The sequence below is a fragment of the Anolis sagrei genome, chromosome 3 (genome assembly GCF_037176765.1).
Source record: "Anolis sagrei isolate rAnoSag1 chromosome 3, rAnoSag1.mat, whole genome shotgun sequence".
NCBI classification, from domain to species: domain Eukaryota; kingdom Metazoa; phylum Chordata; class Lepidosauria; order Squamata; family Dactyloidae; genus Anolis; species Anolis sagrei.
The window spans coordinates 102,287,662-102,314,194 of record NC_090023.1 but is presented as its reverse complement, the minus strand read 5'-3'; the positions used below and the strand labels follow the sequence as shown (position 1 = coordinate 102,314,194).

Here is a 26,533-nt window from a genome sequence, read left to right as displayed (position 1 = left end):
CTGTCCACGGTATCTGTAGAGCTCTTCTCCAACACCACATTTCACGTGAGATTATTTTCTTCCTGTAGCTTTCTCCACTATCCGGATTTCACAAGCATACCTAGTAATTGGAAATATGATGGCATGGGCCATCCTCACTTCAGTATTCAATAATATATTTTTATGTTCAGAATCTTGCATATTGTTAGCATTTTCTTGACTTTATGTATGATTGTCAGATTACTATTATCTGAAAAATCACACCATGTTTAGATTCAGGGGATTTGGGGCAGGGGGACTGGTGGGGGGGTTTGAGAGCCACAATATCTATAGAACTTCCCTCCAGCACCACATTGCACCTGGGTTGATTTTCTTCCTATCAGCTTCCACAATCACACATACAAATAAGAAATATGATGCATGGACAGTCCTAACGTTAGCAATCAGTGATATTCATTTGCACTTTAGGACCTTCAATGTCTTCATCATCATTTTTTATTGTTTCATCATGTAGTTTTGTGATAAACTGTATTCTGAAGAAGATTTACTGTACCTCCCTCTGTGCAGTGCTAACAAGTGATAACTATGCTGCCACTGCCATTTTTGCTTCGAGGCCTCTACCAATGTCATCCTCTATTTCTGCTGCTACCCAGTAATTATTTGACACATTCAGTCTGGTCCTCAGCAAAAGCCCATCTGACATGTGGCACTGTCACCAGCAACATAGCCTTTTATCCCAACGGAGCATATAATCCCATCACTGGGGAAAATTAACACAATTATCTGCTATTATTAAAGCATACTTATTCAGTAGCTACTTCCCTGTGAGAAATATTGGAAGACAGCCAAGGGTCATAGTATTTCACTGTACCATGGACCTTGACCACATTTGAGTATTTCTTCTGATAATGTTATCAGTTCATGGAAACTTTCTTCAGTGATACTCTACACATCTAGCTGAAGTATTTTTTGTCCTGATATCTGTAATTTTCTATTCACTCCGAAAAAAACTGAAAATTATATCAAAACCTAGGGTTATTTTGTTATTTGAATTTCAACTATTTATAGCACATACCTCAATATGCAATTTAATGCATCTTGTTTGAATTTATTGGCTTGTGAATAATTGGACTATTTATATCACATGGTTACCTCACATGAACCCACACCTCCATCTGGGTTCATGCACTCATTAACAGCCATTGTTGTATACTTGATCTACTCTTATATTTATTACTTGGACTGCTTACATTATTAGTCACTTAATAAATCTAGTTTTACTCAGAATAGTAGTTTACTGTATGTATCTATGTACATTTGATTCTTTAGTTAGTGGTTCACTCCAGGACATTTTCCTTTCTTTCTGTTTCACGTAACTGAAAGAGTGTGTTTTCCCTGACAAACTTTCCTGAAAATATGTATGTTTGCATATATATGGTAGTCACACTTTACATTTTCAAGCAATAAATGTAAAATCCTGCAGATGTACACTTTAAAAAGTCATGTGTGTACACCAAGGTTACTTCATGCACTCTAAAACTGTTGGTGTTTTGTTCACTTGTTTAGCTGCTTTTAATGCAAATCTTTCAACTGGTAGTTCTCAAACTCCGTGGCTCATGGCCCCTGTGGCTGGTGGACCATTGGGAGCTGTCCTTGCCCTGCCACATACTACTCCCATCTCTTCCAAATAAGTAGATGCAGCTTATTTTATGCTGGAGAGATGGTCCATAGGACTTCTGTCTATGTTGGATCCCTTTGCCAAAATAATGTTTGAGAACGCTTTTGTGCTCAGCATTTCAGTTGCTTATGTTTAAAACATGTTGCTACCCCTTAATCATGCATGTTAACACCTGCATTTTTGTGCAGATTCCAGCCCTACTCCTGAAGAATCCGGCCCAGGTATGTCCATATGGATTTCTTTGCATCATGGTGTTTGGTTCTGGAAAAAAAAACAACCCCTAAATCCATCTAATGAAAAAGGCTTTCTTTGCATTTAACACAGCTGATGCTAGGTTGTATTCTACTCCACTGGCAAAAGTACATTACGTTAGTAGCTGGGAAGACCAAGAGCATGTTCTGTTTTATGTTAGATATAATTTAGTTGATATGTTAAGTTTCATTTAAATTTAGATGTTAAGTTATAATTTTTCTTATATGTTTGGTTATTTTTTGCTATTATGTTTGTATTAGTTGTATTTCGGCATTGAAGGCTTGCCTTTTTGTGATTGGAATGCACCCCAAGTCCCTTTACCCTGAGTCCCAGAATACAAATAAAGTATTATTATTAAATACGAGGAAAATAAGAGGAAGTATTGAAAGAATCAATTTTCCTGGCCAGTTAATTTTGATGCATACCAGTGAAGTGACAGAAAATCCCATTTATAAATGTTCTGGATCGAAAAACAGTAATACATAGCTGCTGCTGTGTGGTTATTTCTAGTGCTGCCCCTCCTTGGGTGGTTACAGGATACTAGTAACACCGAATTTGTGCTGCAGCACAAAACTTAGCAACATGAAATTATTGTAGTGCTAGAGTCTGGAAGCAGCAGTGTGAAGTAATATTTTTCGGTGTGCTCTGGGTATTTTAGAAGCCACAGTGTAATTAGATTAGTTCTAATGTCTCTGTAGAACATTCCTGATTTAATTTGCATCAAGCAGACTGTAAATCAGGCACCCAAAACTTCCTCCTATAGTAATACATTGACAGTATTTTTAATTGGGCGAAATTCATTATTGATCCTGCATAAAGTATACATGTTTAAGTGAGTGGGATGTAATTTTTTTTAACAAGTACAATACTTTTCAGTATGTTTGTTGTAAACTCAGTAGCAGCTTACGGACTACTTGTCAGCAAGGTGGTGAATCAGCTCCAATTTTTAATCTGAACTGTAAAGGATTTCCATAAATTGCCAATCCTAGTTTGTACTAAAACCTTGAACAGAGTCACCATTTCACTGATATGGGAGCTACCAAATCATTGCTGCCTGGATATAATTATTGTTGGGTTCAGCCTATAGTTATTAGTATTTCTATGGTCCTTTTCTGCGTATGAAATGTTTGGCAATGATTGTTTTGTGTCCCTTAACTTTCCAAACAGTTTTGAAAAGCAGCATGTTCCCCCTAAACTGTGTAATTCAGAGGGGACATGAACCTGTATCCCCATCTGCTTGCACCATTTTTTAGAAGAAATTTGGTCTATGTCTCCAGTGAGATATAAGCCAGTCAGTACATTTCAGTGGGAATGGGAAAACATTTCGTTGTTTTCATTTGTCATTTTTTAAAAGCAGAACAATTTGATTTGTGTTTGTGTGCACTTTTTAAAAAAGTTTTTAATTTTTTAGCAACATGAATACTTAAAATTATTTGGATTGCTGTCCATTTTATTTGAGCTAATGTAAATACATCATTTTTAATTTCTGTTTCCCTGAAATAGCAATGTCTGAAAATCATTCTCTGGGCTTTTTAAAATGATGTTTTGCCTATGAAAAGGTCTTTGGGACAAATGCATCAAAGCATAATCTTTATTTTTAGTTGTACAGATAGCTGTGTCATTGGAGCTATTGGTTTGTTTTGGAAAAGAATGAGAATAAAGAACAATCTTGCTCTTGTTAAAGGAATCTTAACTGCTTACTGAGAAACATGGCTAAATTACTTTCCTCGATGTAATTCATTTTGATTATCTACAAGATGGGATACAGATTTGAAATACCACATTCCTGATCTTATCCTTTGGGGGGGGGGGGGGAATACTTTTCGTGAATACTCTAAGTCTGGATGATTCTCAAGGAACTGAGAATACTTATTCCTCTAAATTATTTATCAAAATCATTTTTAGTTCCAGGCAAGACCTCATATGACATTTTCCCCTATGAATAATTACAGGTGCCCTACATGTCCCTCTATATGATGCATAATGGTTTGTTTCCCAGGTAGAAATGTTGCAGTTTATCCCACTTGTGCATGGTCTTTTTTTAAGGCTGCATCCACACTACAGGATGTAGTTTGAGACACGTTAAATTCTCTTTGTTGGACTAGAGCAATGGACTAGAGTTCACCAAACAAAAAATCCCAAGATTTCCATAGGATTAAGACATGGTAACTAAATTGTCGTCAAAGTGTTCTCTCTGTGTTGTTCAGTTGCACTCAAAAAGTTGACTTCATGCAGCTTCTAAAGCAAAACACACATTCTACATTGCAGATAGAGAAAATATTTCATTGCCTTCGAAAATTAACTTTTGTTAAAATCAGCTATGTATATCATCCACATAACTGTATTGCCACACAATTAGTAACATTGACAAGAGAGAGAAAAGGAATATACAGGCTGTTGATTGATTGCCCTCTAGTTACATGACTATAACCAAAGAGGCATGCTACCTTCAATCTGTGTTGACCCTTAGTTTAAATTTCAAGCTGACCATTTAACAAATGGATAAACATTTACTATAATTGCCATCTCTTTTCAAAACTATAGGTGAATGGAGCGAGGCTCTTTACCCTCTGCTGACAACACTCACAGACTGTGTGGCCATGATGAGTGACAAAGCAAAGAAAGCCATGGTCTTCCTCTTGATGCAGGATAGCGCTCCGACAATAGCTCTTTGCCTGAGCCTTCAGTACCGGAGGGATGTTGTCTTTTGCCAAACTGTAAGCAAGGAAGTGCAAATTAGACTTTGAATATGAGTGTTGCTGTGAAAAATTAACACATTTTTGAATGTCTAGTGTTAAATATACTTCACCAGCTGCAAACTCTCCTGAACTTAGAGGTCATTGCTACATTTAATCAAGCTCCAGAGTAGCATCCCATTTGGATTACTATAATGTAGTAGAAGCTTGTGGTGTCTGTATCAGTAGGGTGGTAAATCCCCTCCAGGTTTTAGTCTGACCTTTAAAGAACAATCCAGAGTGTTGCCCAAATAAAATGAGCACTTTGGAGAACTCCTTTGAAGTTCAGACTAAGACCCAGAATGGATTCACAGCCAGTGTTACACATTAAACCTATCATAGCTATAATGCTGATGTATATGGGACGGCATTGATAACTTCAGTGCCATGAAGTATGCTTGAAAAACATTTTTTGGCACTTGATGTACAGAACACACCTCACTAGTGTGTAAACAATGATGGTGGCTTCTGGTCCACTTGCAAGCATAATATAAAGTGCTGGTGCAAACTTTTGAACCTTTTATGACTTAGGACTAACAAGCCTCACTCGCTCATGAGATCATTTCACAGAGCTCCTACTTTAAATTTGAGGATTAGGTAGATAATTGGTCTGGTGTAGGGTCTTTTGAATGATGATACTCCATCTTTTGAGTTCCCTGCTTTGGAGAGCTCACTTGGCCCTTTTTGCCCTTTCAAGTAATATTTTTACCACAAACTTTTTCTTGCTTGGAGTGTTGTGTGGTTTCCAGGTGGTTTCTTGCTTACCTGAAATCATTATCTTTGTTGTTGGCCATATTTATTTGGAGGCTGAGGTAGAAGTCACAGTAACAAACCATCAAGGCTAAAGAATATAAATAAATAGAAAATAGTATTGCTCTCCTGAGAGTGAAATGGCCAATTGTGGGGTTTTAACTTCAACATCATAATAGCTGTGTCATATCTGCTAGTGTGAAGGGAATATTACAGTGCAAACACACAGGAAAATTGTAATATAGGTTGAGTATCCCATATACAAAATATTTTTAATGATTTTGAAATAGTCATATTTGCATATATGTACATAATAAGATATTTTGGTGATGGCAGTCTAAATAAGGCAGTGGTTCTCAACCTGTGGGTCCCCAGGTGTTTTGGCCTACAACTCCCAGAAATCCCAGCTAGTTTACCAGCTGGAATTGAAGGCCAAAACATCTGGAGACAAGCAGGTTGAGAACCACTAAAATAAGGAATTCGTTTTTTATTTGTATACACTTTTCACATAGCCTGAAAGTAATTTTGAAAATATTTTAAATAATTTTATGCACGAAACAAAGTTTGTGTAGACTGAACCATCAAAAAGCAAAGATATCATTACCTTATCCACCCACTGAACAATTTTGAAGTATTTTGGATTTCAGGAATCCAGATAAGGGAAGCTCAGTAATAATAATAATAAACTGTATCCCCAATAAATGTAATTTATGAAAGAATAGCAGCGATCAGTAGATCCAGGAACTCTATCTCTGAAAGCAGCCTGCCTTCTGGCATGATGATTGTAGAAGGCAAATGTTCTCAATGGCATCACCTCTGTTTTCTCTTGTGCAGCTTACAGCCCTGATCTGTGGCTTTATCATCAAGCTGAGGAACTGCCTGCATGATAATGGATTCCTGAGGCAGCTTTACACCATTGGCCTGCTGGCACAGTTTGAAAGCCTTTTGAGCACTTATGGTAAAAAGAAACGTTGAATGAGACAATACCATTTATGACTTAATGAATTACTGCTGTGTATTAGTAGGGTCAATAGGTACCGCTCCGGCGGGAAGGTAATGGCGCTCCATGCAGTCATGCTGGCCACATGACCTTGGAGGTGTCTATGGGCAACGCTGGCTCTTCAGCTTAGAAATGAAGATGAGCACCAAACCCCAGAGTCAGACATGACTGAACTTAATGTCAGGGGACAACCTTTACCTTTATTAGTAGGCTGCATTCCTTGTTATTCAGGTATTCAAAGTAATTTAGACATGAACTATTAAGCGAAGTTAGGTTTCACATAATTAACAGTATATGATATCGTGTACAGACAAGCAGAAGGATATATTTTTATGTCGGTGCACTTTGTCCAAATCTAGACATTCTGCAAAGAGCAGCTTCCCTCTAACAACCCAATTTTTAAACTCAAGGAATTTTCAAAATGGCTACCCTAGTACTCCATTTTTTAAAAGTTTATAAACACCTGGGCATGCTTACAAACCTTTCCCTGTAATGAAGGTAATTTTTGGAAATGTGTTCTTTTCAGGTAGTGGCTTGACTTCCTTCCTGTCATTTTAGGAGAAGATAATCTTTAAGGGTCTTTCAGGGTTACACAACTTTTTGAAAATAACACTGTTGGCTATAGTTTGAAACAAATTACAGGGAACGCTTTTGAGTGAATTCCTCTAATGGCATTGTGAACTTTATGAAATAGAGATGAGGAGTGTTAAAAACTTTCAACACTGTCCAAAAACTATGATATTGTATGTAATTTCTTTAAAATCTGTCAGACAAGTTCCTGTACCATAATAGGCTGACTTGAAGGCCCTTAAACCCTATGAAATTGGAGGGACAGCTATATTTCCTTTGATTAAGAAGACAGAAAAAGATAGAAACCCAAAAGAAACCCAATAAGCTGTTCTAAAGCAAACATTACTCCTGACCAATCCAAGGAGGCAGTGAATAAAGGGGCTTCAGTAAAACACAAAGTCCAACTCCCCACATCTAGTTCCATGTCATATCACCTTAGTACTTTCCTAATGTTGGAGACACAGTGTCTGGATTTTTTTCACTTATGTTTGTATTCCACATTTCTGGATTAGACTCTACCATCTTATCTAATCTAATTCAGGATGGATACAATTTGGTCTAAATTGGGACAGTTTTATTTGGTATGTAAGCAAAATGGTTGCACAGCCATAGTTAAGCCCTGAGCTGTCTTGAGATCCCATATTAATCAAGTATGTGAAGAATCAAATCAGCAAAAGTGAAACCGTCAAATGTGGAGAGCCAACTATGCAATCAATGCATGAAGGCAATGTTTGAGGAGGAGGCCTTTTTCCAAGCTCTTTTTCCAACGGGGTAAGTGGCATCAGGGCAAGGATGGTAGGGTCACAAGAATATCCTACATGCAGTGAGCAGTGTGTAGGGTTATTGCTCTTTTGACACCAGTTTTGAGAGAGAGGAATGCTTTTTTTTTTTTTACACAATCCTATCCATGTTTTCTCCTTTTAGGTGAAGAGCTGGCAATGCTGGAGGATATGAGTTTGGGAATAATGGACTTGAGGAACGTGACATTTAAAGTAACTCAGGCCACGTCGAATGCATCTGCTGACATGCTGCCAGTCATCACAGGAAACCGGTAAAAAGAATCAGGGAGAGGAACAAGGAAAGATATATTACAAAACAAACACTGAGAAATATGGAACTTGAATGACATATTCAAAAGCAAGAATTTGGGCAGTTATAACTTTTTTTGAAGCTGGTTTTAATAGATGTTCAACAACCAGGAAGGGGAAAAGGCTGGAAAAGTGATCCAAATTTCAAGTTCTTTTATTCCTTAGAATATTAGATTCTATTTAGATGCTCCCATCTAAAAGCTGATGTTTGAAGAATAGTGTTTAATCAAACATTTTGTTAATACGAACAATATAATATACACATTGTGGGGAACAACTGCCCTTCTTCACTATTATTATGAGGACAAATGCTTTGCACACAGAAGCCAAACACATTGCCTTGTGGGCATCCATTAGAAAATGCTTTGGCAACGTCATACAATGCAATTTTATTTTGTGAGAGAAAATGTTGCCTTTGTCATCATTGGTTTCTCTTCACTCAAAATACTGCAATAATGAAATATCAACTAATTGTTAAATAAGATGTTTTCTATTCTTGTATTTTTAACATCATAGTTTTAAAAAATAACTTAAAAGTTTAAAAAAAGGATTTCTGATCTGTATTCTTTGTTTTAACCTTCTCCTTTTCTGCTTTAAACCAGTGATGGGTTTAATGTGCGGATTCCATTGCCAAGCACCTTGTTTGATGCGCTGCCCCGTGAGATTCAGAGTGGCATGTTGCTGCGAGTTCAACCTGTCCTCTTCAATGTGGGAATCAACGAACAACAAACCTTAGCAGAGAAGTACACACACACATATATATATTCATGTATTCTAATTTTTGAGATGTCTTATGCTTAACTCAAGTTAGATAAACTATTTCTTCTTTGTGCAGGAGGGAGACAGGCTTGATATGTACCTCCTGTGTTTGGGGGGGCACTTTCCACCCCCACCCCCCAAGCTCGCAAGGTGCGAGGGAAAACACTGGTTTCCCCTTCTCCATCCAGGAAACATGAAACGTCTGAGCCAACCACTTCTGGACAAACAAACTTACCTCTTGGGATAGCTTCTTTTGTCACCTAGCCTGCTACCTCCCTCAGCAAAAATATTAAGCCCTCCCAGGCTTCCAGCCCCTGAAGAAACAAAGGGGGGGGGGAAGCATCCAAAAGGCAAAAAGCGCTGCACAGCCTCCTCCCTTGCTAAGCTGATGCCTCTTCTGACTCTGGCATAACAGCGACGTTTCTCCCCCACACCTCTGCCACTGGTGGGAGAAAACAGTGAGCAGCATCAGCTGCCTTTGGAAATGCCACTTTGAGGGCTCAGGTGCTGCCACCTTTCCTTTCTCCAACGATTTGGCCTCCCCACCATCATTAGAACAGGAAAAAGCGCTTGAAGGCCTGCTCCCTTGTTCCAGTCAACCATGCTTGAGATAGAAGTGGGACTGAGAGAAGGGTCTCTCCTAAAGTTCCCAGGACCCGGTCAGATTTGTACAAGTGGATGCAGTCGGCCAAATAGCCTGAACCTGAACTTTCCTAGGGCTTTATAGGTCATTGCCAGCACTTTGAATTGTGACCAGAAACAAATTGGCAGCCAGTGGAGCTACTGCAGCTGGGGGAGGGGGGTGTTCTCTGCTCCCTGTAGCCAGCCCCAGTTAGCAACCTGACGGCAGCTCTTTGGACCAGCTGAAGTTTCCAAGCACTCTTCAAAGGCAGTCCCATGTGTTACAGTAATCCAGATGGGATGCAACTAAAGCATGTACCACCGTGGCAAGATTTGGATTTTCAAGGAATGGGTGCAGTTGGCACACAAGTTTTAATTGTGCAGAGGTCCTCCTGGCCACCACCTCCAGGTTCAGTGCTGAGTCCAACTGCAAACCTGTGTCTTCAGGGGAGTGTGACCCCATCCAGCACAGGCTGGATCCCTATTCCCTGGTCTGCTTCTGACTGACCAGGAGTACCCCTGTATTGTCTGGATTAGGTTTCAATTTGTTTGCCCTCATCCAGTCAATTACTGATGAGAAGCCCTGGTTTAAGGTCAGGACAGCTTCCTTGGCATTAGGTGGAAAAGAGTAGTAGAGTTTGGTGCCATCTGCATATAGGTGGCACTGTACTCCAAAACTGCAGATGACCTCTCCCAGCAGTTTCACGTGTATGTTAAACAGCATGGGGGACAAAATGGAATCCTGAGCAACCTCATAGGTCAACAGCCAAGAGTTCAAATAGGAGGCCACCAGCATCACCTTCTGGGTACGGCCCTCCAGGAAGTACTGGAGTCACTGTTAGACAGTGCCTCCCAGTCCCATCCCAGCAATATAACCCAGAAGGATACCATGGTCAAAGGAGAGGTCCAGGAGAACTAACAGGGATACACTCCCCCTGTCTAGGTGTCTTCATAGGTCATCCACTAAGGCGACCGAAGCTGTCTCTGTTCCATAGCCAGGCCTGAAACCAGATTGAAATGGATCTGTTTCATCCACAAATCCCTGAAGTTGGGAGGCCACTGCATGCTTCCCTTTCTCAGAAATAGAAGGTTGGACACTGGCTGATAGTTGCCCATTAAAGAGGGGTTCAGGAATGGCTTTTTAAATATAGGTCTCACAACTGCCTCCTTTAGGCAAGCTTGAACTTTGCCTTGTTCTCAGGAGATTAGAAGTTCTTTGATTGGGTCGTTGTAGGTTTTTTGGGCTATATGGCCATGTTGTAGAAGCATTCTCTCCTGACGTTTCACCTGCATCTATGGTAGCCATCCTCAGAGGTTGTGAGAATGCTTGCCATACATGCAGGAGAAACATCAGGAGAGAATGCTTCTACAACATGGCCATGTAGCCTGAAAAACCTACAACAACCCAGTGATTCCATCCATGAAAGCCTTCGACAATGCAGTGCTTTGATTGTGCCTTCCTGCATGGCAGGAGTTGGACTGGATGGCCCTTGTTATATTTTCCAACTCTGTGATTCTGTAAAATTAGTCAAGGCTAAAAGTATTGATCTCTGTAGTTCACTGTAAGCATCATCAAGTGTGGATTCAGCCTACTATAAATCATCACAAAATGCAACCTCACAACAAAAGGGAGTATTTGAAAGGGCAATACATCATTAGGCTGCCTGCAGCATGTTTAAGGAGAACTCCACAATCTATCAGTTTTTGCAGCATGAAAGAAAAAAAAAATGTTAGCCTTGAGGCTGTTCCCCAAGTTTTCTCTGCTTGGAAGACATGAGACCTTTGCAGTGAAATATTCCTTTCTTAACATGCCTCTTTTGTTTTTGTTTTTTAAGATTTGGAGACACCTCATTGCAAGAAATGATTAACATGGAAAGCTTAGTGCGACTCAATTCTTACTTTGAGCAGTTTAAAGAAGTTTTACCTGAAGACTGTAAGTGTCAAACAAATATCCAGAATGTAAACTGAATACAGTTGTAAGAACTGTAAGTCTGCATACCATGAGGGATTCAATTCAAGTGTACTGAGATTTTCGTCTGATTGCAAGAAGGATGTTCAAGCAGTGTCTGGTGCAAAGAAATAAACAAAAAACTTTCATGTGAGGCACATAGAAGCATTATAATTTAACATGCTGATTGCAAACATTTCTGTGTAACTGATAAGATGCAATTACACTTTCAAACTTGAATGAATGTGTGATATAATTACCAAAGACATGTATTTACTGGTAAAAAAAATGAGAATGCGGATATTTCTAAATTTTACATCATGATCTCATACATAATTTGTTCTTGTTTTCCTAGGTCTACCTCGATCCCGTAGTCAAACGTGCCTCCCTGAACTTTTGCGATTTCTAGGACAGAATGTACATGCAAGGAAAAATAAGAATGTTGACATTCTTTGGCAAGCTGCTGAGGTATTTATGACCTTTGAGCACAATTTTAATCGAGATAGGTCAGCCATGTGGTTTCTCTCAATTCCAAAACCTGTCTCATATGAGTGGGCAAGTAGAAAATCTGAAATTGGCAGCTTTCTGTATTTCTGATGCCATAGTACTGTGCTCCCTTTCCTAGGTCAGGAATACACATGAATGGTGTGGCAGTTCCTATCTTTTCTTTATGATCTCTCTTTGGAAAACCTGGAGAAATAAGTAAGAATGTTGAAACTGGACTGCCATTACTGTTGCTCTCAGTAGCTCTTGGCATTGATCGTGGAGGGAGACCAGAAAAGGAGGATTTCCAAGAAAGTTGGAGGGCAAGAAAGAGTCGCTTATTTGGAGGATGGTGAGTGTGAGGGTTTGAAGTCTTACATCCTCCACTTTTCTTGAGAAGAAGATCCTTCTAGAAGAATGCATCGCAATGACTGTTGAAAGGTCCTGTTCCCTGTGTACTCCTTAGGCATTATACAGTGAGAATGAAATGTATGAGTCGAGAAACAATCAAACTGAGCTCACTACTTCTGAGATATAATTCATGGGCAACATGGAGATACAAGTAAATGCTATTTCGGTCTTCCTGTTCTTTTACTCTTTTTGGAAAACCTGACTGGAATATGTCCATCCAGTTAATTTTCTTTATAAATTCATTTCACTTGTAAATTGATTGAAGACTGATGATGACTTTCTTTCTCAACTCTGTTGTCATCCCATTTCTATTGTTTGTAGAGTCATTCTCTTAATATTTCTGGATTGGCCATATTCAGCCCCTTCCTGTACATCAGCCATTGGCATGGCAAATCTGTTATAGGTTTTAATCCAAATGTTCAGGGCACTACTCAAGGTGTAGGATTTGTTTTGTGGACAGGGTCCAGTACTTTAGTGTTTAAAAGAAAGTTCACATTTACATTGATGCTTATATGATTTTGGCAGCGAGACTGCTGCAAGCCCCCAAATGAAAGAATACTGATTTACTAACAAAAGAAGACATGAGTTTAGAGATTATTGAAATGGGAGACATGGACATACCTTTGATTAAGGAGAAGTCTTTGAACAGTTCTCAGGAATAATTTTATATTTTTATCAAGAAGAAAGAAGAGTGTCAAGGTTGAGTGTTACTGCTTGATCTATAAGCAAAAGTTTAGGCACACCTAAAAATTGTCAAGCCATCAAATGCTAATCAAGGTGACCAGTTGAGACATTCACACCTAGCTCCAACAGACAAGAGTTCTTTCTCCCACCTTGGACTTTCCACAGATATATAAACCCAATTTTCCTAGTTTCCAACAGACCTCACAACCTCTGAGGATTCCTGCCACAAACGTCAGGAGAGAATGCTTCTAGAGCATGGCCGTACAGCCCGGAAAACCTACAACAACCCATTGATTCCGGACATGAAAGCCTTCGAGAATACATATAAATTTTGTTATATAATAATGAGAACTTTATTTTTGTTTTATATTGATGTCTTTGGTTTGGAACTGGAAATCCAGTTTTAATCTGTTTAGTATTACTGGAAAGGGGTGGATTAGTGGTTACATTTTCTTGTGTTTTTATACTTTGTCTTTTTCACTTTTTTCTCTTTTTTTTGGAGTGTTTATTAGTAGTTGAATGGTTGTCTTGCATATGTTACTAGAATATAATAAAAATTGACTTTAAAAAGTAAAGTTCAGACTTAAGTCCAGAGCGGATTCTCCACTGTAACCACTGTTTTGCAATAAAATGAAACGGATTGCCTTGTATTCTCTTCTAGATTTGCCGCAGGCTAAATGGGGTCCGGTTTACAAGCTGTAAAAGTGCCAAGGACAGGACTGCCATGTCAGTGACTCTGGAGCAGTGCCTAATATTGCAGCACGAACATGGCATGGCCCCACAGGTCTTTACACAGGCCCTGGAATGCATGAGGAGGTAAGGATAGATCTGCTCAGTGGCCACCTTTATATCCGAGAGCCATGTAAACTGCAGATGGATGGCTCTTTCCATCTTTGATGGGGATAGTTATATAATAAATATAACTATCAAGGAAGAATAATCACATGGACTATAGCTGCCTGACATGTTTTGTTTCTTCCACAGAAGAAAGCATTTTCAACCTTTATATAGATTCATATCTGTGGCACAAAGAAAAGAATCAAAGAGCATGCGGTTTTGCTGCTCTAACAGTTTGAAAGCCATGTTAGCTGTGACACACGTTGCCTTGCTTTTGCTGTCTTTTCTGTTGTCTGTAGCTGTGCTCTGCATAATTATATGCTGTTTGAAGGATACACATCTGCAGGTTGCATTGGTTTGCTATGCTTCCTCCTCAAGCAATACAGTTTGCCCCTTCAACAAATTGTCATTATGAATGTTTCATGGTAGAGCAATCAAAATGCATCACAACCTGCCAGCGTACTTATTGGTTAGAGCTGGTTTTTTTGAGAGAAAAAAAACAGTAGACATGATTACAAAATGTAATGCTTTTAAAAAAATCTGTTCACAGTTTTTCAATACATTGTTTCAAGCACTGTTGGAAAGCTTTTATTTTAAATAAGGAAAAAGAAAGGATAAGAAATCCAGTTTTCGTCTTTATTGGTGTAGTTTAATGGTACACTCTTGCTGAATGTACTGTGTGTCTTCTTTTCAAATTCTCAAAAGTGTTCAATTCTCTTATCCTTTCTCTATGTTTTTTGCTATTTGACCCTTTCTAAATCTTCAATGGCAAACTTTCTTATTTCCCCAATAATATTGAATATCCCATAACGTCTTCTATTTGAAACAGAATTCCATTATGTCATGAATGACTTTTCAATGACTTTAAAGCATAGGTTCTTTTTATTGCAATTACCAGTGTGAGAGGGGATATCAGATTACAGAAAAACATTTAGACAAAGAATGGCATTGGACATACAGACATACAGATTCTATGCAACTGCATTGGATTTACAATTAAATGGCTAACAAACAAACAAAGGGGAATTACTCAACATTCACACCACATGTACACACATTCATCCTCAGGCATTCAAATATTACCATATAATTTTCTCCCTCCTTGGAGAAGCACCTGTTAGGCCAGACCCCGCTTTCCTGCTGCCTGTCAATGTACATTTCCAAAACTTCCATAATGCCATAACTTCAAAATGCCAAAACTTCTTCCCTAAGAACAATGCCAAGGACCAGATCTCTGTTTTTCATACAGCAGAACTTGACTCCCTGCACAAAATCTAAGACTCCAAAAGGGCACTTCTTCCTCTTCCCTTGAGAAAGAAGGCCCAAAGTGACCAGACTGCTCCTGTGCAAATATGTCACTCTCCATAGGTACACTATCTCTCTCCTTCCCATGGAGCAGAGCATAGCGGGTGGAAAAGACTCCTCACTTTGAGCATTATTAGGCTGAGTCTTTTATAGGAGTATTCTGCTGATGTAGTCCCAAAGTTGTAAATTAATGATAGCCATCTTCCATCCTGGCTCAATCTCAATTTCCTGGCCAGATGTTGATCTTCTTGATTGGTGTTGATCTTATGTTGACTTCCTTCTTAACATTGTAAACATTTCTGTTATCACTGTCCCACTACTTATCAGAGTTTGCTATTCAGCTCTTATTAGCAACTTTTAATTACAGTCCAGCAAGCAGGTAGTTAGTCACTGCAGACCTTAATATTATACTGGTGTCTCCAAAATTATTAGCTCCATCCATACATCCTTCCATTTTTCCATTCGTTCCCACACATCATATTAAATCCACATTTATAAAATCTGCAATGATATTTTCATGACAATAATGTAGATTCACCCTAAATTCAGCTGCTTTAATATTCAACCAGTTGCCTGATTAAGAACATGTTACAAATAAATGTGAAAGACATAAAATAATCAAATGAATGGCCATTCATTGTATTAATACTTCATCTGTTAATATTTGCTGCAATTCTGACAGTGAATACAATCCAATCAAATGTTAGTCACTACACTGAAGTCTAGTTGAGTTCACCTAGTCTCTCTAAGTTAATTCTACTCTGGAAGAGGAATGCCGTGTTGTTTTGTACTGATCATTTAGATTACAATACTGTAGGGGCAAGTATAATGAACACCAAAAGCAACTGTGAGGAACCTTTATTATTTTCATGTCAGTGTCACAGAGCTGATTCCAAATGAATCCTTGTTTTGCAGTTCCTTTGCAAGTCATACATAGAAGATTAAGAGACCTTGCAGAGGGCAATGGTGTTAAGGAGGAAAGATGCTCACTTCCATGCAAAGACATTGACCTATCTCTCCTTTTTTTGGCCTAAATTCTGGAGATGATTTTGTTTGCAAAACGGACAAATAATAATTTTGTTCACTTCAAACAGTCAACATTTCTTTGGGTTCCTAAAATTGGGACAGGGAAAAGGTCAGAATCATAACCCAGTATTAGATGGAGGCTTAAAAATAATAATTTTAAATAACTGACTTTTATACTGACCATTCTGAATGGATAGCATTCTTGGCTGGGTAAGAGGTCAGTTTAACATGTAAAATGTCTTCTAAAAATACATCCTTAGAACTAACTTCTGGGTTATGTATTTTTTGTTATTTGTTTATATAGCTAGGTCATTCAGTTAATCCAGAACATCTTGCATTGAAGAATTCTTGAAAGGGTCAAATGCTACAATGGTTATTCATGTTCAGTTTTGCTTTTCAGAGTTCCACTTCTTTGCAGCATGTAGAAGCATGGCAGAGCAGCATGGGACATTTGCTTGGCCAAATGAGAAAATGAACATGGAAAACCATTTTTGTTCAATCTACATGTATTCTTTTCAGTAGACTACAGTATTCTTTCTTATTTTCTCTTTTTATTCTCTTTCTCTCTCCTTTATTCTGTAATTGTGCCTATTATTATTATTATTATTATTATTATTATTATTTAAAATTGGCACACCTCCCTATTCTTTTACTTATCACGTTCTACTTTCTGTTATGGCTTCTTCCAAATTTTTCTTTCCCTGTTCTTGATTGGATTTTGCTTTACTTTGCTAACCTGGGTTTGTTGTTTTCCTTCTCTTTTGGTACATCCACTGCATGCCCGTGTTTCTTCCTTCCTCTTATTTTCCTTTCTCCCCAAACTTCTTCCTTTTCACAGTATTGGAACACGGGAGGTAGTCACCCAGAAGAACTTGTGTGGCCTGGTGCCCATCCGTGATTTCAGGCTAGATCCCAGTCTTCTCTACTCTATTCCTTTACTAGCTCTGAGCCCCAATTTACTGATTGTGTGGCTGTTTCTGAGCGTCGCTTACCTGGTGGCCAGATTACGTTGCAAATGAAGATCAGTTTAAAAACAAATAAAGCCAAAATCCAATGAAGTGCCAGAATTATTTATTGCCACCTGGTACCTATAGGTCAAAAAGGAATGTCTCATAGCATTGTCTGCCAGGAATTATTATTATTATGCCTTACAATTTTGTGTTTCTATTGTACTAAACCTGTAAATACACATCAAATTATTTTATGAAAAGGAATTGTATTGAACGCTTAAACTGTTGTTACACTTTCAGTGCTTGTAACATAGTCTGACGGCAGCCTGAAGATTAATTTCTCCTACCAAATATTTTTCAGGCATCCAAATCCTGTGTATCTTTCTCTCACTCTTTAATCACATACAGTTTTGTTTCATGTGTTTCATGTATTCGGGAGAAAGGAACTCTGTCTAAAAATAATTTGTATCTTTTTTGTATATTCTTAACAGTATGTCATTCTTGCCTTTCATATTAACGTGATACGTGAACAAAAAGGCGGGGCTTGTAACCGTTATCTAAAAATATGTATTTGCACACCTTTCTGCTTTGATTTTACCCATACTTCCTAAATTATTATCAGAGCTTCTAACTATATATATATCCTTTTCTCATAGTTAGATAAATTGCAACATATTATATCCATTTTAAAAATAATTAACTTGAACAGCAGTGTACTGCATGCAATATACTTTCAGTATATTTATATACCTACTTTTTTATTCTATCAAAAAGAGAAGAGAATGTAGAAAGTGTAGCTTATTTGATCATCATTCTATTTACATCTTCTTTGGAGAAATATTTTTATATTCTATGGTAACACCATATGTGAATAGTAGTATTTAATATTGCCATAAAAGATGCCCTAAATTCATTCAACTCTGTATTAAATGTTAAACCTTACAATATCTGAGAGATGCTTACATATATCAGTAAGTGTCCCCAGAAAAAATATACTAGAATTTCAATGGGCAACAACAGACAATTATCACTTATTTTCTACATGGTTATTTAGTGAAAATAATTGGATATTAAAAGTAATAATAAGACAGACAAGACTTCTAAATGTTATATTCTGTTGCACTACATCCCACTTAAATTAATATATTGGATCACATTAATTTTGATGCCCAACATTGAGTGATTTGTATGTTACCAGAGTTGAATGGGAACTGCTGCATTCTCCTTTTATGTTGGGCATCAAAATTAATGTGATCCAATATATTAATGTAGGGCAACAGAATACAACATTTAGAAGTCTCTTAGAAATTTCCACTGGGCTTTTTCATATGAGGAATCAATGCTAGGCTTGCAAGTAGCCAGTTGTCCCATTAATTGCACCATCAGAAATCTTCTTTCTTCAACCAGGCAAGAAAACGTAATGTACTCCAAATTATTTATAGAATATTATATTATATGGGTCCATAGTCCTTTAAAAAGCTATCCAACAATATGAACCTGATAAATTCAGTACCTTGGACAATTACTTTGAAGTTTAGCTCAAAATCCAGAGTGCGTTCACTCCCCTGCTGAGACCGAAGCTTCCAGATGTCACTTGTTTATTTTTGAGCTTTGTTGGCAAATAATCGGTCCTTTGCTTCTAACTAAAGCAAGATGGTTAAGTCCCACCAATTTGCGGGTCCCTTTTAGTGGGATTAATTGGCATTTGCCCCAGGCGGAAATAATAATAACAATATATAATAATAATAGTAATAATAATAATAATAATAATAATAATAATAATTTATTTGTACCCTGCCCTATCACCCTGGGAGAGGGGTTCAGGGCAGTTTCCAACAAAAGAGGCAAATATTCAATGCCAACAACACACAAATAACAGAGAAACAATAAATAAAATAATCGCAATATAAAGCATATAGTAACGAATTGCAAAGGAACGAAAAATTATACCATGTAATGATTTAAATAAACAAATTGTGATACATCACAAACATTTACCACATATTTAACTAACAGTTAAAACATAAAAATCATGTGGCTTTGTACTTTTTTTCTTTTACATTGCATGCAGCTGTTAGAATTTCACATCTTTAGCGATGCTGGCTACAGCTGCTGGAAATTTAGACTAACAACATCTGGAGAGCTGCATCTTTCCAACTTTGATTTAGTCTTTTGGCAACTGCTCTACATATACAGTTTTGTCTGTATATTTAAGTTCAGAAGAAATTGTTATTGTTTCTAATGAATTTGGATGTCATCCTATATCTACAGATATATCCAGCCCTCCATATCCACTGCTTCTACATTCACAAATCCAACCATCCATGGCTGAAAATATTCCAAAATTCCAAAAAGCAAGCCTTAATTTTGTTATTTTAAATAAGGATCACCATATTACTATGGTAAAATACAGTGTTTTGGGGGAATGATTATAAAATAACTTATCCATGAAATTAAATCACATATATTATAGTTGAATTAAAGATACCAGCTCTTCCCAGTTCCGTAAAAAGATGAAAAAAGGTAAAGGGAATATTAATCCTATTGATTTCAACATGAGACATAATCATTTACTTTATCCTCCCCCAAAATCAAAAAAGCTTTTTAAAAGAACATGTGTGATTCGATCTTGCCTTATACTGCTCATGGAATAAATGATTATAAATCAAACCCCAGTGCACTTTGGAAACAATGTTGCTCCAGTTTGACAAAGAGCATGTTAAATGTTTCTGTCCTTACTTGTTGAAATATGAATGAGCTATATCGTAGCCATATGTTTTTCTTATGCTTCTGCACTGGCATGTAACCACGTTTTTTTTCTTTTGTTTTCTTCTGTGTTCAAAGGAGCCAAAGAAAGAAAAATAGGAAATATATTTTGATGGTCTATGTAAATTGAAATGATGTGCTTCCTTGTATAGCCGTTTTTAAGCACTGTGTTTCATAAAACTGAGTGGCCTTTGCAATGGATTTCAGGATTATGATGAATAAGTGCAATAGAGTATAGAACCCAGGCTCTAAATGTTAAAGTAGCCACTATTGTAGCATTGCTGGGTGTCTTATAGTCTGTACCAAGTAGGATATCTCTTCCCAAATTTTGTGTGCTACTCCCTTTGCTCTGTTCACAAGCTACTTTCATTGCCGATCTCTAACCTGTGATTAAGAGAGCAAGCTGGCAGTGCTGTTCACCCCTTTTTGTATTTTCCACTTTGTCCTTGAATTTTCTCCTTCCTTTCTCTTTCTTCTGTATTAATCATGGTTTCTGGATAACAAGGTTAACTCAGATTTCCATAGGAAGCAATATTTAAAGGTGGCTCACTGCCCTTCCTTGGTTAATAAGGAACCTGGTTAGTCATAGTTAACATTGAAACAGTAAACCACCGTTAAATCCTGGAAGTGAAGAGATTGGATATTTGCCTTGGAGAAGAATGGGGAAGGGGTTGCACAAACCCATAGCCCCCTTGATTTCCCAGGTTAGAAGCTTAGCAGCATTATATGTGTGATAGATAAAAATGAGAAAATTTTGCATAGCTAAATGTTGAAAAGTTTCTTGCATTTGGGTGATGTCTGGATATGAAAAAGTCATCCCCCCCAAACCAACCAAAAAGTGTACAAGTTTCAGGGACAGTGATTGTGTTAGTGCTCATTTATTTTCTTCAAACAGACTGTTTGTGCTTGACAGTTTATCCGGTGATTCTTCCAACCTTCAGTAAAGCCGTTGCTGAACTTATTATGGAGGGATTTGTTGTTATTTCAAAACATTTAGTTAGAAAATGGCATTTTTTTCATCATTGATGAGTGTCTGTGTGCAATAAAATGACATATTATGCCATGAAATATTTGAGAATACTACAAAGACAGACATGCATTGCAACAAGGCACATTGCAACAAGGCTTTTCAGAACAGCCGCTGGGCATAGCATGTCTCTATTTCATGCGCATCATTGTTTAGTGATTTCACAACTTTTGATATTTGCAATGGCAAATGATTCAAGCACCCATTCAAGTATGTTAATGCTGTGAAGTAACTGCCTCATTTCATTACAGTTTAAATATTTGGGCTTTTTTGTTTTTGTTTTGTTTTTTGTTTTTACCACTGTCATTTTCTTTTGTGCTTGTCTTTCTCCTCAGTGAGGGTTGTCGAAGAGAAAATACAATGAAGAATGTTGGATGTCGCAAGTATGCATTTAATTCCCTGCAGCTGAAGGCTTTCCCCAAGTATTACAGGCCTCCAGAAGGAACTTATGGAAAAGTTGAATCATAGGATTTCAGTGTCTTGTAATTAGTTGTTCTGTTGAAACATGTGGATACACTCAACTTTAGTATATGGACTTTGACAGAAATGTCAGAAATAATTTTGGTATGTTTCACTAGGTAATATTGAGCATGTAATTTTATGAAATTGGATTCCTTAGGAAACAAAAAATGTGTAACATGAAAATAAGTTGTGATGACTGCTCATGTCACTAGCCATCAGTGTATGTAAGATGCCTCAATATTCTATACAACTGATTTCTTACCTATATGCCTAAATAAGAAAGATTGTTCTTGGATTGTCGCGGATTTAAGTAATGATATTTAGGCAGCTGCTTCACTCATTTTTTTTATACGGAATTGATTTGAGATTGAGACTTTCATAATACTTTTTAAAACCTCAGAGTTGTAAATAGTAAATAAATTGGACATAAGGCAGCTTGAGAAGTACAAGAAGCATTATTCTGCAGAAGGAGGTAATGCTCAGTTTCCAAAACAGGGCAGCTCAATGAATACAGATTGAAGAGTTTAGCATGTTTTACATAATTGTAAGACAATTATATACAGGATTTGTGATACATATGGCCAGGAAATAACACAAAGCCCAGATCTTTTTTATTCTGATTTTGATTAATGATACTTTTTATGTTTGTGTGTCTATTGCTAACACACAATACTTGTAAGGCCCAAGCAAATTAGATGCACACGACAAAATACTGCATGTGACGAGTAATGAATGAGAACCTAATTGACACTTGAGGTCTCATCTGTGTTACAGATCAGACAGGCAACGGGAGTATCATCTTTATTTTGAAGCACCAATAAGGATTGCCTATCTACATCATCATTTGCTTCCAATCCCTATCAGTTTGCTCCACTTTCTGTGTGAATTGCTCAGCCTTCTGTATAATAACATTCAGTGCAAGCCAACAAGTAGTTCTTGGATCCTTTTTTTCATGCATAGCAAAATCTTATGAAAGCTTACTTGCACGAGGCAGATCTTTCATGCATGCAAGCCTTTGTCCAGGTACTAAAGATGTTTGCTACATCAACAGCCTGCTGTTATACAGAATTTAATTTTTTTAGCAAACTGTAATCCAGTGTTCTTTTCCTCAGCATTCTTTTCTAATTCCAAAAAAGGACTAAATGTAAAGGACCTCCCCAAGGACACATTTTTAAAAAACAAACATGAAAGTGCTTGACACCTTTTAATTAAATTTCACTCAAAATGCCTATTTTGAAGCATGATAACTTTGAATTTCAGGTTAATCTGATGATATATGCATTGTATTTACTAGGGAGGGGGTGTTTTTCCCTCCTAATTTTACTCCATAGTTTTAAATTGTGCCAGCCTCTGAGAGTGGTAGAGAGAAACAGTGTTTCTTTTAAACATTTGATGAACAATAGAAATGTGTGATCTCACATCTTCCGTCATATCATTTCAGTCAAAATTATGATAGTCACTTATATTTGAAGGCTGCAATCCATAACAATTTTCTTCACTTTCAAATTCCACTCAAATCAGTAGGCTGACTTACAGGTCTTGAGTATCACCAGCCTTCTAATGGAAATAGGAAATGTGCTTTAGTTCTCAACAAACTACACATGTGGTATACACATTACATTTTCTGAATGTATTTTACTTTCTCCTGCTACTTCTGTTTACTTGGAAACTTTCAGTACTTATTCTCAGTCCACAGACATAGGTTTTACCATTTGCTTTTAGGAGTTTAATAATTTAGCTGTTCTACATGTTAATAATTACTTTGCTGAATTAGATTTTTTAAAAATTATTCATTCAACTTTCTTATGCCCTTTCAGACTTATGCTTAACCTCAGAACTCTGTCTGAATTGGAAAAACTCTGTAAACAACGTTAAAGTTGTACTATTGGGAAGACTCCTCATAGAGCAGGCAAACAATCTTTCATACAGTGTTAAACTTATATTACTTCTTATTTATGCTGTGTTCACCATCTTCTAATTATATACTCTATATTTACTGTATGTGTAAACACTTAATTTATTATGTTTCTGCTTTTTAAATAATGTTTCAGAGGAAAGGGCTATTGAATTATGAAGATTATGTTCATTTAAATCAGAGGTGAGCAACTTCAACAGTTTGGTGGATCCAGCCACATCACCCACTATAGGTTTACCCCCCCCCCCTTTAGGTTTATTCCCCTTTCTCTATTCAGAACCCTGGAAGAGAACTTACGGCTTAAAGCAGGCATCCTCAAACTGCGGCCCTCCAGCTGTTTGAGCCTTCAACTCCCAGAATTCCTGACAATTGAACAAGCTTGTTAGGGGTTCTGAGAGTTCGAGGCCGAAACAGCTGGAGGGCCGCAGTTTGAAGATGCCTGGTTTAAAGAGTTATGTCCCTATTTTTCATTAAAACAAGGGGGACAGGATTCCTCTTCCTTGCTTTAAATGGGAGTTACAGTTCCTTGGAGTATGCAATCATTCCTCCACATTTGCCAGTGTTAGGGGTACAGGGCGCCATGAATTATTTTGAAATGCTATTTATTTATTTATTTACTTGAGATAATATCTCTCTAGGAATGTCTAGATCTTCCAGCATGACTCTATAGTCAACCACCACTGGAAGCTGGTCATAGAATCACATTGGGGACCTAGGGATTCCTAGAGAGATATTTTCTCTCAAAATCTCCCAGTTCTCCAGCATGACTGGAGGAAGTTGACCACAAAGCCACACTATAAGATCTAGATATTCCTAGAGATAACATTTTTAATCAAATCCACAAAAGTAAAACCCACCAATGTGGACAGATGACTGAGGAGCATGTTTCACCTTGGAAAGAAAAGAACTGGGGTGGGGAGTGGGGTGGGAGTGACTCCATAGGCCACAAAGCATGCTTGAAGCTCATGGACACACCAATCATGTCAATGTTCTAATCTTAAATCGTTTTGCTAGCCATATGTGTTTAGCAGTGAATGTATAAACTGTCACCAACATGACATCCCTTGCAGGCAAAGGTTAAACACACTGTACAGTTGTTTCCTCATTATCTTAATAAAAAAGTAAAATACTGCACATGCAGAGGCATGGTTTTCTACTGAGTTGCATATAAATCCCTTATGAAGTAGAATGGGCATTAAAAAAGACAAGAGCTGATTGGGTGGCAGTGTGAGAGACCAGCTGTTCTCACTCAGCCTGACTTTTCTCACAAGGGTTTTATAAGGATGAAATGGGAAGGAGAAAACCATATATATTGTCTTGAGCACACTGAGGAAAGAAACATTTAGGATTTTTAGTAATGCCTTTTTTGAATTACCACCAGTCTCTTGCATAGACGTAATTTATTTACACTACTTAAAAAAAACCCCGTTTGTATAAAATTGCATTCCCTTCTGTGAGACTTTGCTAATAATGCACATTGAGCATTACAGTACTCCCCTGAATTCCTCATATACATGTTTTATTTTCACAGTTAGGGGACCTAGCTGTCCCATTGCTATCCTTAAATGTGGGGAAAGCATGCAATGGCTCATGCCATATTTTTAATCAACATGCAGACCAACCATGCACAGATACTATTTTATAGGGACAAGTTAGCATACGTATCAAAGGGGTTGCAATCACAGACTGAACAAAATTTGATCAAAATTGGGAAACTCTGAAATCAGAAATCCTTATAGAAAATTTCATCTAAGTAGATTTTGTAAAATGTTTTCTTTTCTTTTCTTTTCTTTCTTTTTTACTGAGGGCATCCTTGCAGATTGTTATAACATAGAATCCAAGCAAGTGTTCTTTTTAAGTACATTTTAAAAATGAAACCCATAACAGGGTATGAAGGAAACTGCTGCCAAGTATGTTCTGTGTTATGTTCTGTGAAAGCACCCACAGCACAGTTGCCTTTGGGTTTTATGTACGTATGTAAAGCTATTGTAAAATAGAGCACCGTTTCGTCCCAACACTGTTGTATTTGCCAAGCTTTGTGCATTGAAATTTTATTATTTATTTGTTTGGGGCAGTATTAATATAACATACACATATGGTTACTGTTTTATATAGGCTTATTTCATCTGTCCATGTATGCTGTAAATGTGCTAGATTTTAGAGAGAGAGAAAAAATAAAGAACTGACAGAATGCCATGATGACTGGTTTTTTAAGATTCTATAACAGACTTTTATTTTCAACAATTTTGATTGTAAATTTGCTTATATTTCCTGTGTTCACCTTCAGAAATGAATTTTCTTTAAAATACTGGTAAAATATTTTAATGATAAAATGTGGTTCCAGATGAGCAAGGAAGCTGTGTGTTTCTTATTTTATTGTCTATCAGAGTGAAACAGATTCTTTTATAAAGAAGATTTTTTTCAATTTGCAATATTTACGTAATTACCAGAATTAATTATCTGAATGGGTTTCTACAAAAATAAAATGAATACTTTGCAAATAAGACTATAAATCTTAAAACCAGTATAGTATGACCCTCATATCCTTAGAACAGTTTTACTTATTCACAGGCTGACTTGTTCATTTAGAACTTCCTGTACATGCTAAACTCTCTTCTCAGTACCTCTGTCAACATCCCATAGAAAATAAAAGGGCTTACTATTACCTGAAGTTTCATGTATCCATATGAAATCCCGGAACGTATCCCTTGTGGATTCAGGGGTCATACTGTACACAATAAGATCAAAAACAGAAAATGAAATGTTTTTTTGGGGGGGGGGGGAGGAGTGAAATATTCATTTTAGATCCTAAGAAGACAGAGAAATAGAGCTTTAGAAAAGTTATATTTTGTGGTGTGATTACTTGAATGGTAACTGGCTGGACAATTGCAGACATTTGTTTCAAAAAGTAACTTTCATAAGCTCTGAATTTAAGGTTGAAAATCCATGAAATCACACAACTGATCTGGAAGGATGTGCTCAGATGTTTTTCTGAAGAACAGAGCCTCCCTTGCCTCTTCCCCATTAAAATTTATAAGCCACATTTGGAAGTATGAAAACTTACAACATGTGATTCTGATGTTTCAAACAAGGTGCATGAAGCCTAAAAGCTTTTGCTCCTATTTAGTTATTTGGTTCTCTAGTACTGTTCTCCTGCATAATGCTGAACTACTTGAAATGAGAAATTTCTCTCTTGGTGTGCTTACAATGTAATGCCCAATACTGCAGAATTAAAAGATTCAATAAATAAAAAACATGCAGTTGTTATGTATTTCAGGGAAAGATAG

General features: G+C 37.2%; 1 protein-coding gene across 10 annotated transcripts in view; it reads left to right on the top strand.

The window, feature by feature from the left end:
• Nucleotides 1-25,442, top strand: part of INPP4A (inositol polyphosphate-4-phosphatase type I A) — a 117,821-nt gene extending 92,379 nt beyond the window's left edge. For 5 of the 10 annotated variants that reach the window (XM_060769789.2, XM_060769795.2, XM_060769791.2 and 2 more), the window contains 9 exons: nt 1,846-1,878; nt 4,454-4,626; nt 6,229-6,352; nt 7,889-8,015; nt 8,655-8,795; nt 11,268-11,365; nt 11,736-11,848; nt 13,620-13,774; nt 21,205-25,442. In XM_060769789.2, the coding sequence (XP_060625772.1) occupies nt 1,846-1,878; nt 4,454-4,626; nt 6,229-6,352; nt 7,889-8,015; nt 8,655-8,795; nt 11,268-11,365; nt 11,736-11,848; nt 13,620-13,774; nt 21,205-21,337 (1,097 nt within the window). In that variant the 3' untranslated portion in view covers nt 21,338-25,442. Of the gene's footprint in view, nt 1-1,845; nt 1,879-4,453; nt 4,627-6,228; nt 6,353-7,888; nt 8,016-8,654; nt 8,796-11,267; nt 11,366-11,735; nt 11,849-13,619; nt 13,775-16,964; nt 20,804-21,204 lie in introns of those variants that run through there. The other 5 variants (XM_060769787.2, XM_060769793.2, XM_060769792.2 and 2 more) reach the window with 3 other exon arrangements.
• Nucleotides 25,443-26,533: the final 1,091 nt, after the last annotated feature.